Below are 15,602 nucleotides of genomic sequence, written 5' to 3'. Positions count from 1 at the left end.
TCCTGCCTGGCACATGTTTAAATGAGGCCTCTTAGGTTAAATACCCTGGGGCTTCTTTTATGCTACAGCAGGTGAGTTCTGAGCTGAAGCCAAAACTCACCCACTGAGAAACAGCCCTCAGTTCAAATCCGGGCCGTTATGTCAACATTCAAGATTAGATTGGACAGGTAGATGAAGCGGAAAGCGTTGAAGAGACATCGGAACAGGGTGGGTAAATGAAATACGTCTGCTTGCATTGAGGGTAAAAGATGGCACAGGGCCGCTTAAGCCAAGTGGCCTGTTCCATGTTGTAACTCTTACACACTTTTATAACCTAACACCTGTCCAGTCTCCCTCATGCAGTCTGTTCTCAGGAAGCTTGCTGCTAAAATAAGTACATGTTTACATAATTTGCATTCTTTCTGCTCGATGGTCTTTGCTTTCCCGATAACGCATGGTTCAGAATTTCTTGAACACTGTAACCGGCAGTTGGCTCCTTCTTAGGCACATTATCGAATCATAGAATGGTTAATGGGGAGGATAGGGCCATTCAGCTCATCGTGTCTGAACCAGCTCTCTTCAAGAGCAATTTAGCTACCCCCACTTCTCTGTGGGCCCAGCAAATTTTTTTTTTCTCTTCAGGTGCTTATCCATTTCCCTTTTGTGCTTCCACCGCACTCTCAGGCAGTGCGTTCCAGATCCTTGCCACTCGCTGCATAAAAAGGATTTTCCTCATGTCACTATTGCGCCTTTTGCCAATCACCTTAAATTGGCATCCGCTGGTTCTCAACCATTCTACCAACAGGAATGTTTTCTCTGCCAATGCTTCTTCTAAGCGCTTATTCATGCTACCATGCCCTCTGATTTTTTTTTTGGTAATCGCCCTTGCATTTTATCCAAATAAACGCCAGTACTGGAAGGAAGCCTTCATGGAAACAGGAGTAGCCCATTCAGCCCTTCGAGCCTGTTTCACCATTCAACAAGATCATGGCTGATTTGTATCTGCCCTCCATCCATCTTAAGTTTCATTTCCTTTAATGCATTTATTAAGCAAAAATCTATCAACCTCACAATTAAAATTATTAAGTGAGTCCGTATCTATTGCTATACGTAAGGAAGTATTTCCTAACTCCTCTCCTAAATGAGCTAGTTCTGATTTTAAGGTTATGCCCTTTTGTTGTTGAAGAATCCTGCTTCGGACACCATGAAGTGGGCTTCTTAATCCAGAGCATGTCTTTATTGACAACTCTGTGTACAGGGGACGGGTAGGGAGCTAACTCCAGTCTAAGTCTTTACCCAACTCCAGTCCATCTCTAGACTGACCCTGGGCCAGTGGGCAGTACTGTATTCAGTCCCACATTAACCCTTTATGTACCAGATCCTACTACTATAGTCCTATACTTACCCATCAGTGAAAAAAGTCTTTCGCTATCTACTCTACCAATGCCATTCAAAATCCTAAAAATCATCATCCCTTAACTGTCCATATTCCAGGGAACAGGCCTAGTTTATGCCATTACTACTCATGATCTAAACCTTGGAGCCTGGGTAACATTCCATTGAATGTTCAAAATCCCACTGGCCCACAATCTGGTGCATTATCAGGTGACCACGTTTGATTTTGCAATTAAGCAGTTATTTTAGCAGAAGTACATCATGGGTTTGTGCAATTTGAGTCAGCTAGAAGCTATGAGGGGTGGATAATTTGTTTTAAAGCTTTTAAAACAAATGACACAAAGTGCTCGAAAAGACTCAGCATCTGTGGAGAGAGGAACAGAGTTAACGTTTCGAGTCCATTACTTTTTTCCTTCCGTTTCGAAGAGGTATAATATTGGATGCAAAATGTTAACTCTGTTTCTCTCTCCACCGATGCTGCCAGTCCTGATTTTGCTCCTGCACTTTCCGCAGTATTTTGCTTATATTTTAAAACAAATATTTTGGTGCGATGTTGCAGCAAGCATTAAATGTGTCATCCAGATGGAAAAATGATCCTGAGCCATCCCAAAAATCAATGGGAGTTCCAGGCACGAACTTTATTCTCCTTCAGAGGGAGAATAAAACAAACGATCACCAGAAAATACATCTCCAAGGAAACACTTGTATAATGTTAACTGTTGTAGACTGTTTGACCAGAAGCCATCATCAGCATCCTTCCAGTTATGAAAGATAACAGGCACGCAGATAACCATCCATTTCTGAGGGGGCGTCTTCAAATGGCGCACATTTGCTGATGACTGATCAGGCCAACCTTCAAGAGGCAGGTTCTGCCACAAGTGTCGCCCATGAAGCTACCGAATGACGTTGTGGGTCGCTGTTTTCGGCCTTGGCGCTCATTGCCAAGCTGCTGTAGCTGCTGGTCAACATGGCAGGCATGCGCCAGCCCACAGGAGGCATCGCCATTTTGCTCTGTCACCAGCGAGTGCCTCCCAGGTGCGATAACTGATGTCTATGGCCTTCACGTCACCAGAAACTTATTGACCAGAAATATATTACCACCATTAGCCTAGCAGTCGACACCCGGTGGGGTTTGGGTGCAGGAGAGAGGGGGTAAATAAGCAAATCAATAGCAACCAGAAAATTACTTTGACAGGCCTATTCAGCAAGAACATTTAAAAATGGTATGAAAAAAACATAAACATGAACATACTTTGTTGAATTTCCCTGCTGTCCATTAGCTAACGCTTGCCAACACAGGTTAGTCTCAGCTACAAATCAACCATCTAGTAGCACACGTGTCCTTCATCAGCACCCTATTCTGTTGAAGTCATTAAGACTGTTGTGGTACTCTGGTTTAAGCACAACCATCTGTAAGGCTGCCTGACGGGATGCTTGACTCTGTGCCCATCACTACCTTGTGTTGCTTGTTACTTTGCCAAGTCCTTAGAAACTACAGGTGCAAGGCAGGTTTTTCTGCTCCTCGACTTTGAACTGATGTAAGAAATAGGAGCAGTAAACCACAGCGCTCTTCAAGACAGCTCCACCATCCAATACGATCAGGCTAATCTTCTTAATTCCACTTTCACACCCACTCCCCATATCCCTCTATTTCCTGACAGTCCGAAAATCTCTTTATCCCAACCTTAAATATAGTTAATGATGTTGCATCCACATCTCTCTGGGGTAGAGAATTCCAAAGATTCATAACTCTGAGTGAAGAAGTTTCTCCTCATCTCAGTCCTAAATGATTGTTTCCTTATCCTGAGACTGTGCCCCCATGTTCTACATCCCCCAGTTAGGGTAAACAACCCCTCAATGTCTATCCTGTCAGTGAGAATTAGGACGAAATAGGGGAAGGGTAAAAGAGAAAGATTACAGAGAGGGAGGGATGACTTATAAAAAGATGTCAAGAGAAAAATAACTAACTGTATTTGGAATTATTTACAGGCTGCATCCTTATTTCACTGACAGAACCAAAGGTGAAGTCACTTAATCCTCCAAATAGAACAAAAGAACAGGTTTGGGAAAAGGAAATTAAGCCATACCCGGCTATTATAATTCTCAAGGGTGCAGAGAAACACAGGTACAAGTATTAAAAATTACTGCGTCTTCATGCTTTATGAACAATGCATAATTTCAAGTTGAATTTATTTATATATTTGTCTGTTAAGAAAGGTAAAAATAGTTTCAGTTTCACTTAGGTTTTGTTTATGAACCTTGGTGCTTGGGTGTCTGAATGGATTTGTGATTGAAAGGTCAGGAATTTTAGGTTTGTTTGTATTTATGCATTTTTAATGAGGTTTTATAACCCTTTAAGTTAAAGAGAGGGGTTGAAAGTCCAGTGGGGAAAAAAGAAAATATAGAAAATCTTTACTGTTGCTTAGCAATAATGATCCAAGGACATGGACAGAGAAAAGGCAGGAGTTGAGAGAGGGAAGTTCAGTGCGTGTGTCAGAGAGAAGTTCAGTGCGTGTGTCAGAGAGAAGTTCAGTGCGTGTGTCAGAGAGAAGTTCAGTGCGTGTGTCAGAGAGAAGTTCAGTGCGTGTGTCAGAGAGAAGTTCAGTGCGTGTGTCAGAGAGAAGTTCAGTGCGTGTGTCAGAGAGAAGTTCAGTGCGTGTGTCAGAGAGAAGTTCAGTGCGTGTGTCAGAGAGAAGTTCAGTGCGTGTGTCAGAGAGAAGTTCAGTGCGTGTGTCAGAGAGAAGTTCAGTGCGTGTGTCAGAGAGAAGTTCAGTGCGTGTGTCAGAGAGAAGTTCAGTGCATGTGTCAGAGAGAAGTTCAGTGCGTGTGTCAGAGAGAAGTTCAGTGCGTGTGTCAGAGAGAAGTTCAGTGTGTGTGTCAGAGAGAAGTTCAGTGTGTGTGTCAGAGAGAAGTTCAGTGTGTGTGTCAGAGAGAAGTTCAGTGCGTGTGTCAGAGAGAAGTTCAGTGCGTGTGTCAGAGAGAAGTTCAGTGCGTGTGTCAGAGAGAGAAGGCAGGGATCTGAAGTTCTGAGAAGAAAACCTACAAGGCCAGTGGGACAGTAGTTGACTGAATTATCAGTTATGGGGCTAAGTATTCAGGTTAGTAGAGGAGCTATATTTGCTCCGCAGTTGGAGACAGCGTGTTTAGAGTGCAGTTTCTGGGTGTCTCAGGGAGAGATAGGCATTGGGTGAGAAGCGTCAAATAAATGCTCAGGAATCTACCAGAAGAAAACCGTTTGCAACTGTGCTAGTCCCAAGTGAGAAGTTAGTGGTAACTATTCTCTGGTTTTTGTGCCTATAAAGATATTGCTGGGGTAAAGGAATAGTGAGAATTTGAATCGTCTTCTCATGTTTATATTGAGATCTTTCCAACCTTTTTGACTGGTGTAATATAGTTCACTTTTCTTGTTTTAATAAATCTTTTAGTGATTGTATTGAAAGTTAATCAGCAGACTCCTGTGAATTTGTTCAGTAACTTTCCTCCACGGTTTCCAAAAATAAGTCAGGATCTATCAGCCAGGTTTGACCCTAGGGTCTGACTTGTTCAGTATTAGCAGCAGCTGGGATCATAACAATGCACTGAACGTATGCATTGACTTTTATCTTAATGTTGTGGCAATCTTTAAAAAGTGTCTGGTTCACTGACAGAGGGCTAACGGCAATCACATACTACAGTTACCAGCAACAAAACATCCAGAACATTAAATGTCACTCAAGCGCATTAATTGTACTTCATGATTGAAACTGTAGCAACTTTAATTCCATCATTCACTGTCATCACTTATACTATTATTAGGTTTCACACTGTTGGTCCCTGCTATTTAATTTCCTGGCTCCCTGCAGAAACTAATGAAGTAGACTGAGCCTCACAGAGAGAAAGAGTAGATCTTTCGATCTACGAAAATGCATCACTGAAAGAAATGAATTTCTTTCTGAACCAGGGTGATCCTCTTCATAAAAAAGCTTTCATCTGGTGGTTTTACAACAGCTCTAAAATTAGCCACTGCGTCAGAACAGCAACTAGCTTTCTCACCCCTCTAATGGCAAGAGGGGAAACAATTCTATACACAATACTGTTGTGTAAATGCACCCCAAAACTGTACCCGCCAGGCATTATCCTGTAAAACCTGCATACATAGCACAGACTTTCCTTAAACCGTGTCCAATTTTAATACAAACAGGATTTTTGATGCAGGAACAAAAATTTCGATCCAGTTTCAAAAATACCAGTGCATGTTCTCATACTCTAAAAAGTGCTGTCACTCACTTTTGAAGTATTGCCTGAAAACCTCATTACAATCAAATGTACTTTAATGTAATTGTCACATACAGTTCAGGCTTTGTGTCTAACAAGAGGTAATGCAAATTCTTACTATTTTACCATTGACAGGTAATTGGCCTAGAATACGAGGGCTGGTCTTGTCGAAGCAAAAAGAAAAAAATTGCTTCTTTGAAGAAACTGTTCAAAAAGTATCACAACATGGGTAAGAGCTTGAATTTACTGGTATCTGGGTGACAGGGTAGACTGGCATGTTGTCCATTCAGTTTCCCTGCCTGGCTTCAAAGCCAGCCCAGACTAATGGATTAAGAGTTTTGCCAGAGATTCAGGAAGCTTAGGGAAAAAGAGTAAAGGACATTTGACCCTATTGACTTGCCTTCTTGCCACTGACTGGATGCCAACGCGCACCCAGTACAACCCACTCTTGAAGAAAGCAACCAACCCAACTATAAACTGATTAAACCTCCAAGGGGACGAAGTGGGATTGCTCCCCAAACTCCTTAAGGTGCGCAAAAGTGACCCACGCACAATATTACACCAGGGCAGGTAGAGGTACTCTTTTGAGACTGGGCTCAGGCAGTGGACCCACCAAGATGGGGAAAATGTACCACCACTTAACATTTCCCAGACTTGTTAGAACCATAGAATCCACAGCACTGAAGGTGGCCATTCGGCCCATTGGGCTTGTGCTGGCTCTTTGAAAGAGCTATCCAGTTGGTCCCATTCCACAGCTCTTTCCCCATAGCTCTGCAAAATTTCTCCCCTTCATATATTTATCTAATTCCCTTTTTGCATCAGCTGCCACTGCCCTTTCAGGCAGTGCATTCCGGATCATAACAACATGCCTGGTGGAAAAAAAAAATCAACTCCTCTCTGGCTCTTTTGCAATTTTTCCATGACTAATTACGAAAGGTTTAATACTTGGGGGAGGTGGTAGTGTCGCTGGACTAGTAATCCAGAGACCCAAGGTACTGCTCTAGGGACCTGGGTTCGAATCCCACCACAGCCGATGGTGGAATTTGAACTCAATTTTTAAAAAAAATCTGGAATTAAAAGTCTGATGATGACCACAGAACCGTTGCTGATTGTCGTGAAGACTCATCTGATTCGCTAATGCCCTTTAGGGAAGGAAATCTGCCATCCTTACCTGGTCTGGCCTACATGTGGCTCCAGTCCCACAGCAATGTGGGTGACTCCAGGGCATTAAAATGGCCTCTGAACAAGGGCAATTAAGGATGGGCAATAAATGCTGGCCTAGCCAGCGACGCCCGCATCCCAGGAACAAATTTTTTAAAAAAAACTTCGGCTGATTCATCATAATGTTACCTTTTTGAAGAGTCTGGTCGAGTCCTCGCTGATTTGCATGAAACGCATGATAACATTGTTCAGATAAATGTCACTCAAAGTTGCATGATCTTTGCTTTCTCTCCTGACCTGGTTCAACAGCAAATACCAGCAATTTACTGGGGACAGAAGATTCTGGTCCTTCCTGGGTGAGAAAAGCAATAGAGAAAAAAATTTACTCAACAATATCTCCACATTTTATTTAATATTCACACTAAGGTGCGTTTGTATATAGACAGTTTTTTTTAATCATCCCACACTGCAGTTCTGCACTGGACATTTGGTAATTAAGACATTGAACTTGCCTTGACAGAAATCCAAAAAGCAGTAAAACAAAAACATTCCCTGCAGTAACAAAATCATTGTATTATGCATTGGGATATGGTACATCATAAACTGCAGCAATTATGTTCCACATTTGCAAAAAGGCAAAATATTTTTGACAGAGGGCCAAAGCCAAATTGTCTCATTTGGAAGCAGTTCAGATTTAACAACATCTTGCATTTATGTGGTGCCATTAACATAGAAAAATGTCCCATGATGGCCTATTCGGGCAAAAATGCAAAGGAGATGTTCAGAGTCGTGCGCAACGGTTTGGTTAAAGAATTGGGATTTGAGAATGAGGTAGGGAGGCACAGGGCTTTAAGGAGGGAATCCCAAGAGTGTAGGACCCAGATGGCAAAAGGCACAGCTGGCAAAGGTGGTGCAGGAGAGTGGTGCTCAAAATGTAGGTTTGGAGCAATAGTAAGTTTAGTGCAATGAGATTACAGAAGGGTAGGAGGTTTCAGAAATTAGGAAGTGGGAGGTCATGAGGAAAATTGATCACAAGGATAAGAATTTGAAATTATAGTGCTTTGGGGACCAGTAGCTCATGAAGAACATTTGAGAAGAAGCGTTTGCAACCCTTTTAAGCTTAAGTTAATTTTCCATTTTTGGATTTCAATCATTAATAAATACAAAGATGTGACCATATTCTGGGCTGGATGAGGATTTTTTTTTGTGCGAGCGATGCAATTTTCACTGTCACAAATGTTGTTCTACATAAAAATTCAACACTTCAACATCTCACTGAAGATTTACATTTGAGGTTAAATGGGTTTACAAAGGAGTGTCCAAGTGGAAACACTTTCCAAATGCCCAAGGGGTTTCTCAAGGATGCTCGCCATAGTTCAGTGGTGGGACGTGCTGCATTGTCGGTGGTGGCACCTTTCAGGGGAGATATTAAGCAGGAGTCCTCCTATCTGCCCTCTCAGGTGGGCACAAAAGAACCCATGGCACTTTATCCAAAGGCGGGCATGGAGTTTCTCACTGAAAAACAGATTAGCTGGTCATTATCATATCGCTGTTTGTGGGGAACTTGCTGTGTGCGATTTGGCTGCCACACTTCTTTCAACAGAGGGCTGAATTTAATGCGGTGGGAACCATGGCAACCGGCCTACTTAATCACAGGAGAGGCCCTGTGCCAATCTCCCAACAGTGGCAAAGCCTTCCCCGATTAATCCAGAGGTGGGAAGGGGCCCATTCAGCAAATTCATGGTGGGATGTCACTTAAACTCAATGAGCCAATCGACACAAATTATTCCTGAGCCCACCACAATTTAGTGTGGTGGCTCCGGGATTAAATGGGGGCCTCACGGCTTTCCTGCGTCCTCGGAAGGGCATCCAACAAACCCTATTGGGTCTCTAGTAGTCAAGCACTCAGTGCCTGATTGACGGGAGTGTCGTTAGGAAGGGGTAGGGGTTGGGGGCCGCTGAAAGCCACCTCCTTACCCTTGCTTCTTGACGCCCCTGCCACCCCCTCTCCTGCAATCCCCAGCCCAACCTAAATCGCTTGGGGCCTGGGGTCCCACAACGAGCCTAGGCCTCTGGTGTGTACAGCGCCACTAGCTACCACCGCTTCCGCTGGCAGTGACGTCAATGAGAATTTGTTGGCCTCTGATTGGCCGGGAGCTCTTGGTGGGCAGGGCTTCTACTGCCAGGGACCTCAATCGCGGGGGAGGCCCAACGTTGGCCACTTAAGTGCCTGAAGAGCAGTTGATTCTGTCGGGCCTCCCATACAAACTGGTGGAGACTCCCTGCCAATTCATGACTGGTGGGCGAGACCCTTGTTGGCCGCACTAAATCCTGGCTAGTACCTACGCTTCATCGGCTATAAAGAACATGGGGCTGGGGGTAGGGTGCAGGGTGGGCAGTCACGTGCATGTGAAAGGCACAATATAAATTCAAATTCTTATTTTTATACAACTTGCATGTAGATTGTTGAATGAAACCAATTGTTTAAATGAATGTGCATAGGTGGCAGGAATAAATAATGGATGCCAGAAATACCCTCCCCTAAACTGCAGTCAAGTAGAGGAAAGGAATGTCTCCCACGCTCTTAACCATAAAGAATCAACAATGTAGTCTTGTGCACTGACTACCCTGCTTTCCCGGAATCTCACTCCTTTATGTGCAATGTGATTGGGTGCCGATTTGCCATAAATTCGACATGCACTCCAGAATTGGAACATTCTTTATGATTCATTTTACGATCAGCGTATTTTTTATTATCGGTTGCACAGTTACTGCTTTTGTTTCCTGGGTGTCGAAAAAGCAAATCATTTTTTTTTAATGCATTCAATGGCATCAACTGTGAACTGTAATAAACGGCACAAACATTCCATTTTATATCGGTCGTGTTCTCTGTTTCAGTTTTGACCCTTTAACTACAGTTCTCCAGGTTGCAGTACTCCCAGTGGTCATTCTTCATAAATGTATCTGAACAAAGATTGTTGGCAAGATGCTGAACCACGGACCCTGTCAAAGTTGGGCCCAGAGCTGTTCCCTGCATGTCTCCTGGTGTCCATTGCTCAGTTAGTAACTGCAGCAGGAAACCCTGGTCAATTTGTCCTCTTCACCCAGGGAGACTAAGGGCGGGATTTTATGCCAGCGGGATTTTACGGTTCTGCCGAAGTCAATGGATTTATGAATGGCTCGCTGCATTTTATGGCCTCGTCCCTGTAGTGATGGGGCGGTAACATTCTGCCCTAAGGCTCGTTGTCGTGCCTGAAACATTACCTTGGCTAAGATCTGCCGAGCCAGTGTGAACCAGGTGGTCACGCGGTATCGTACATTTACCTACTTATCTAATGGGAGCGTATTTAACGGGAAGTTAGATAAACATGAGGGAGAAAGGAGCAAAAGGTTACACAGATAGAGCTAGATGAAAAGGGGGTTGGAGAAAGCTCAAGTGGAGTATAAACAATGGAATAGATCTGTTGGATTAAATGACAGCTTCCTGCCCTGTCATTCTGTGATAAAAATATTGGGTTGAATAAAAATAGATAAAAACGAGATGTTAAATTAGGTTGGCAGCACTTAAAGTTTACAAGTCAGATGCTGCAGATGGACTGCAGCCGAGGTCACTGAGGGAAGCAAGGTTGGAGGTCGTAGAAATTTTGATCACAATCTATCAATCCTCTTTGGATCTGGCAGTGGTGCCACAGAACTGCGGAATTGTAAGTGTTATACACCGATTCAAAAGAGGGGAGGGGGATTAAACCTGGTAACTACAGGCCAGCCAGTCTAACGCCAGTTGTTGAGACCACTCCTGAGAACAAAATTGATTCTGCAAGGAGAAGCAAAGATTAATAAAGGGACAGTTACCATAGAGCTCTTAAAAGCAAATCATAAAAGCAAAAAACTCCAGATGCCGGAAATCCAAAACAAAAATAAAAATACCTGGAAAAACTCAGAAGGTCTGGCAGCGTTAGCGGAGAGGAACACCGTTAACGCTTCGAGTCCGTATGACTTTTCATGTCTGACTAGCCTGATTGAGTTCTCTGGTGAAGCAACAGGAATGAGGGACTTCAGGAATGTGGTGAGATTGGAGAAACTGCGATTGTTGTCCTTGGTTAGGGGGAGGCTGACAAAGGCATTCAAAGTCTGCAGGGTCTTGATAGAGCGAGTTGGAAGAAAGTGTTTCCTCTGGCAAGTGGGACTGTAACCAGAGGCCAAAGATTTAAAATAAGAAGCAAAAGAACAAGGGGAAAAATGAGGAGAAAGTTTTCACAGAGGACTGGAATGTTCTGGAAAGCATGACCTGAAAGGGTGGTGGAAGCAAATTCCATAGGAGTTTTCAAAGGTCAATTGGACATGTATTTGAAGAGAACTAACACGCTGGGTTATGAAGTAAAAGTGGTCGTGTGGCTAAATTTGAAAGTTCTTTTCAAGAGTCATCATAAGCACAATGGGCTGAAAGGCCCCATTCAGTGCTCTGATTCTTAAGTAAATCTCATGGTCAAAACTTACTTCACTCAATTTTCCCTTCATTCTTTAACAAAGTTGCTCACTTCTGGGTCGACCGATCTTTATTTCTGGACAACTTATACCACCAAGGCCTGGCCCTTCACTATTTCTAACCTCCTCCAGCCCTAAGCCCTCGAGGTAGCAGTGCTCCTCCAATTCTAGCCAATTGCACATCCCTGATTTTAATCATTCCACCATTGGTAGCCTTTGGCCACTGAGGCCCTAAACTCTGGAATTCCTTCCCTAAACCTCTCCCCAATGCTCCTTCTTTTAAGACGCTCCTTCAAGTTGACCTCTTTGACAAAGTTTCGGATCATTGGAACATAGGAATAGGAGGAGACCCCTCAAGTATGTTCCGCAATTCAGTGAGATCATGGCTGCTCTTGTGGCCTGACTCCATTTGCCCACCTTTGCCCAATACCATTGACAATGGTTTGCAAAAATCTATCAATCTCCATTTTAAAATTAACAATTGACCTAGCGTTATTACCAGTTGTGGAAGAGAATTCCAAATTTCTACCACCGTGTGTGTGAAGAATTTCACTCCTGAAAGGTCTGGCTCTTAATTTTGGGATTTATGACTCCTTGTTCTAGACTCCCAAACCAGCAGAAATAGTTCACCTCTATCTACCCTGTTTCCCTTAATATCTTGAAAACTTCAACCTAATCACCCCTTAACCATCTAAATTCCAAAGCATATGATGCTAGTTTGTGCAATCTCTCCTTGTAATTTAAACCTCGGAGTCCAGGTATCATTTTAAACCAACACTGTGCTCCCTCCAAGGTCAATATATCCTTTCTAAGGCATGGTGCCCCAGAACTACTCACATAGGTGTAGTCTAACCAGGGCTTTATATACCTGAAGTGTAACTTCTGCTTGCTTCTCATTCCAGTAGCCTGGCTGATTAATTCCTGTACCGTTTTTTTTTTCTTTTGTAGCATTTATTAGCCATCTCTAATTACCCTTGAATTGAGTGGCCATTGCCAACACCATTGGGTCTGGAGTCACATGTAGGCCAGACCAGGTAAGGATAAACCTAAAGGACATTAGTGAACATTTGATGATAGTTGCCATGGTCACTATTACTGTGACTAGTGTTCACTTCCAGATTTATTGAAATCAAATTCTACCAGTTGCCATGGTGGGATCTGAACTCATATCTCCAGAGCAAATGCCTGGGCCTCTGGATTACTTGTCCAGTGACATTACCACTACGCCACCATGTCCCCATCACTACACCTCTCCTGACATTTTAATGGTCTGCATACCTAGACCCTCCACTCTCCTTGGTCTCCATCTGGTTCTAGCTTTTCACCATTTAGAAAATACCCTGTTCCATCTTTATTAGCTCCAAAGTGGATGACCTCATTTTCCTACGTTGAAATCCATTTGCCATTCAATCTATCAACATCTCTTTGTAATATTATGCTTTCATCCACACTGCTAACAATACTGCCTTTGTTGTCACGAAATTTGGATATGCGGCTATCACTTCATCAAAGTTATTATTAAATATGGAGAATAGTTGAGGCCACAACACAGATTCTTGTGGGGCACCACTAGTCACACCCTATCCGTCTTCTTTAACTCAGCCAATTTTCTAACCAGTGCAATAATTTACCTTCAACTCCATAAGCTTCAACTTTAGTGAACAGGCCCTTCCAGGGGGCTTATATGGGCTTCCAGAAGCCATTTGATTAAGTAACATCGACTCCGGTCCACCACTTAAATTCACCTTTTCAAAAAATTCACAGATTCTTCAGGTGTGATCTATCCCTTACTAATCTATGCTGGCTCTTTCTATCAGCTGAACATTTTCAGGGTGTTCAGTCATCCCATCCTTAATTGTAGACCTGAGCAATTTCCCAACAACGCATGTAAGTCTAATGGGTTTATAATTCTTTGGTTTTCCTCTGTCACCTTTCCTAAATAGCAGAGTCCCATGTTCAATTTTCTATTCTAAAGGAATGGCTCTCAATTAGGAGGATTATAGTTTGGGCATCTGTAATGTTCTCCCCCACTTCCTTTAAATTCTTGGGACCAAAAAAAAACTACCTGGCTCTGGGGATTGATCGTTCTTTAGTGCCATTAAGTTTTTTCCATTTCTGTTACTTTGCTTATGTTAAATTTTCTTCGAGTCCCTCTCCCTGATCCAATATTCACTTCCTTTGGGTTTCTGACATGCTGAGCTCTTCCTCTACTGTAAATGCTGAAGCAAAGTAATTACTCAGCATGTTCACCATTTCCTTACTTGTATTGACATTACCATTACCAGTTTTCAAGGGGCCTCATTGCTTTTGACGTTGCTTCCTTTTCCTTACAGAATTGTAAACATTTGGTGTGTTGATTCTGATATCCGATATCCCTTGCAGCTTTCTTTTCATGCCCCCTTTTTGTAGCTCTCACTGCTTATCACCCTTTGCTGCTCTTGGTATCTTTCCTATTCATCAGGATCTGTGGTTATTTTTTGCATTTTTGGTTGTCTCTTCTGATATCTCCTTATACAGCTCACTGTCAAATGTCAGAACATACTAAACAGGAGTGGGACTGAACTATACTGCCCCTTGAGCCCATTCTGACATTCACCACAATCATCGCCAGCTCAACTGTACTCTCCTGCCTACTCCTTATATCGCTTGCTTCACTGAGAGATCAAAAATCCATCTATCTCAGCCTTAAACATACTGAATGATGGGGCATCCATAGGCCCAGTGGGGTAGAGAATTCTAAACATCCACAACACTTTGAGTGAAGAAGTTTCTCCTCATCTCGGCCCTAAACGAGATTCTCTCTCCACGTTCTAAGTTCCCCAGCCGGTTGAAACAACAACTCAGTGGGCAGAATTTTAAGTCCCGCAGGCAGGCGCGCACCCGACCCGTTCGGATGTAAACCCACACGCGATACTTCGGCCGGTGGCTGTGTGCGAGAGTCGGCAGCGCGCCCGTCAACAATTAAGAAGCCTATTAAGCCCATTAATTTATTAATGGAGAGATTTTTTGCTGCCTATCCAACATTACGGTTGGCGGGCGGAAGAATTGGCCAGGCGGCCTTTGCATTTTTCAGGAAACCTCATCCACGGATACGATGAGGTTTCCGACATTCATAAAAAAAAAATGTTTTGACATAATATTTTACTATGTACATGTTCATGTGAGTGAGCTCTAATTTTTTTCCATAATTTCCAAATCTTTATTTTTGATTTTAAAATTCTTCAACTCCCTGCCCTTCAGGGAGTTTTCACTGCGCACTCCCCCATGCCTGCGCAGACTTCAGCGCTTGCCCCCACCCCCCCCCCCCCCCCCCCCCCCCTCTCGCCCCCACCCCGGCAGCGCTGAGCCTTTCAGTGGGCTTTTCATGCTGGCTGTCAATTGGCCAGCCAGCATGAAATTGCATTGGGGGGGTTGATGGCGGGTGGCGGACTGTCTCCCAGCTGTTCCTGAGCCCTCAGTGTCTACCCTGTCAAGCCCCTTCAGATTTTTGTGTATTTCAATGAGATCATTTCACGCTCTTCTAAATGCCAGAGAACATAGGCCCAATTTACTCAAAACTCTCATCATAGGACAACCCTCTCATCCCAGGAGCCAATCTAGTGAACCTTCATTGGCCCGTCTCTAATGAAAATATATCCTTCCTTAAGTATGGGGATAAAACCTATGTACAGTATTTCAGGTGTGGCCTCACCAAAGCCTTATACAATTGTAGCAAGGCTTCCTTATTCTTGTACTCCAGTAACCTTGGAATAAAGGTTAACATGCCATTTTTAAAAATTCTTTTATGGGATGTGGATGTTTGTTGCCCATCCCTAATTACCTTTGAACTGAGTGGCTTGCTAGGCCCTTTCAGAGGGCAGTTAAGAGTCAACCACAGCAAAGCAGATTTCCTTCCCAAAAGGGCATCAGTGAACCAGATGGGGTTTTTACAACAATCAATGATAGTCTCATGGTCACTATTACCGAAACTAGCTTTCATTGTTATTAATTAATTGAATTTAAATTCCACCAGTAGTGGTGGGATTTGAACCCATGTACCCAGAGCACAAGCCTGGGCCCCTGAATTAACTAGTGCAGCAAAATTGCCACTAGACCATTGTCTCGCCTGATTGGCCTTCCTAATTCCTGTACCTGTGTGCTGACTTTTGTGATCCTTGTACAAGTCTGAACGTTAATATTTAGAGGTCTTGGGCTTTTTAAAAATATTTTGCTTTTTTATTCTTACTACTAAAGTGATCGGTTGCCGACACTCCATGGGACATTTTACTATGTTAGAAGCGACGTTAAAAATAAAAAGTTGTTGTTGCTTCCAGCTCCAAATTCAGGCC

At 43.3% G+C, this 15,602-nt stretch overlaps 1 protein-coding gene across 3 annotated transcripts in view; it reads right to left on the bottom strand.

Annotated features, from left to right (window-relative positions):
- srgap1a (SLIT-ROBO Rho GTPase activating protein 1a) overlaps positions 1–15,602 on the bottom strand; it is a 255,995-nt gene that overhangs the window by 125,255 nt on the left and 115,138 nt on the right. For all 3 annotated transcript variants that reach the window (XM_041216272.1, XM_041216273.1, XM_041216274.1), the window contains exon 3: positions 6,979–7,141. In XM_041216272.1, coding sequence (XP_041072206.1) covers positions 6,979–7,141 — 163 coding nt within the window. The remainder of the gene's footprint in view (positions 1–6,978; positions 7,142–15,602) is intronic.

This window comes from Carcharodon carcharias, chromosome 21 (genome assembly GCF_017639515.1).
Source record: "Carcharodon carcharias isolate sCarCar2 chromosome 21, sCarCar2.pri, whole genome shotgun sequence".
NCBI lineage: Eukaryota > Metazoa > Chordata > Chondrichthyes > Lamniformes > Lamnidae > Carcharodon > Carcharodon carcharias.
Note: the sequence above shows the minus strand (reverse complement) of the source record. Positions and strands in the feature narration are given on the sequence as shown.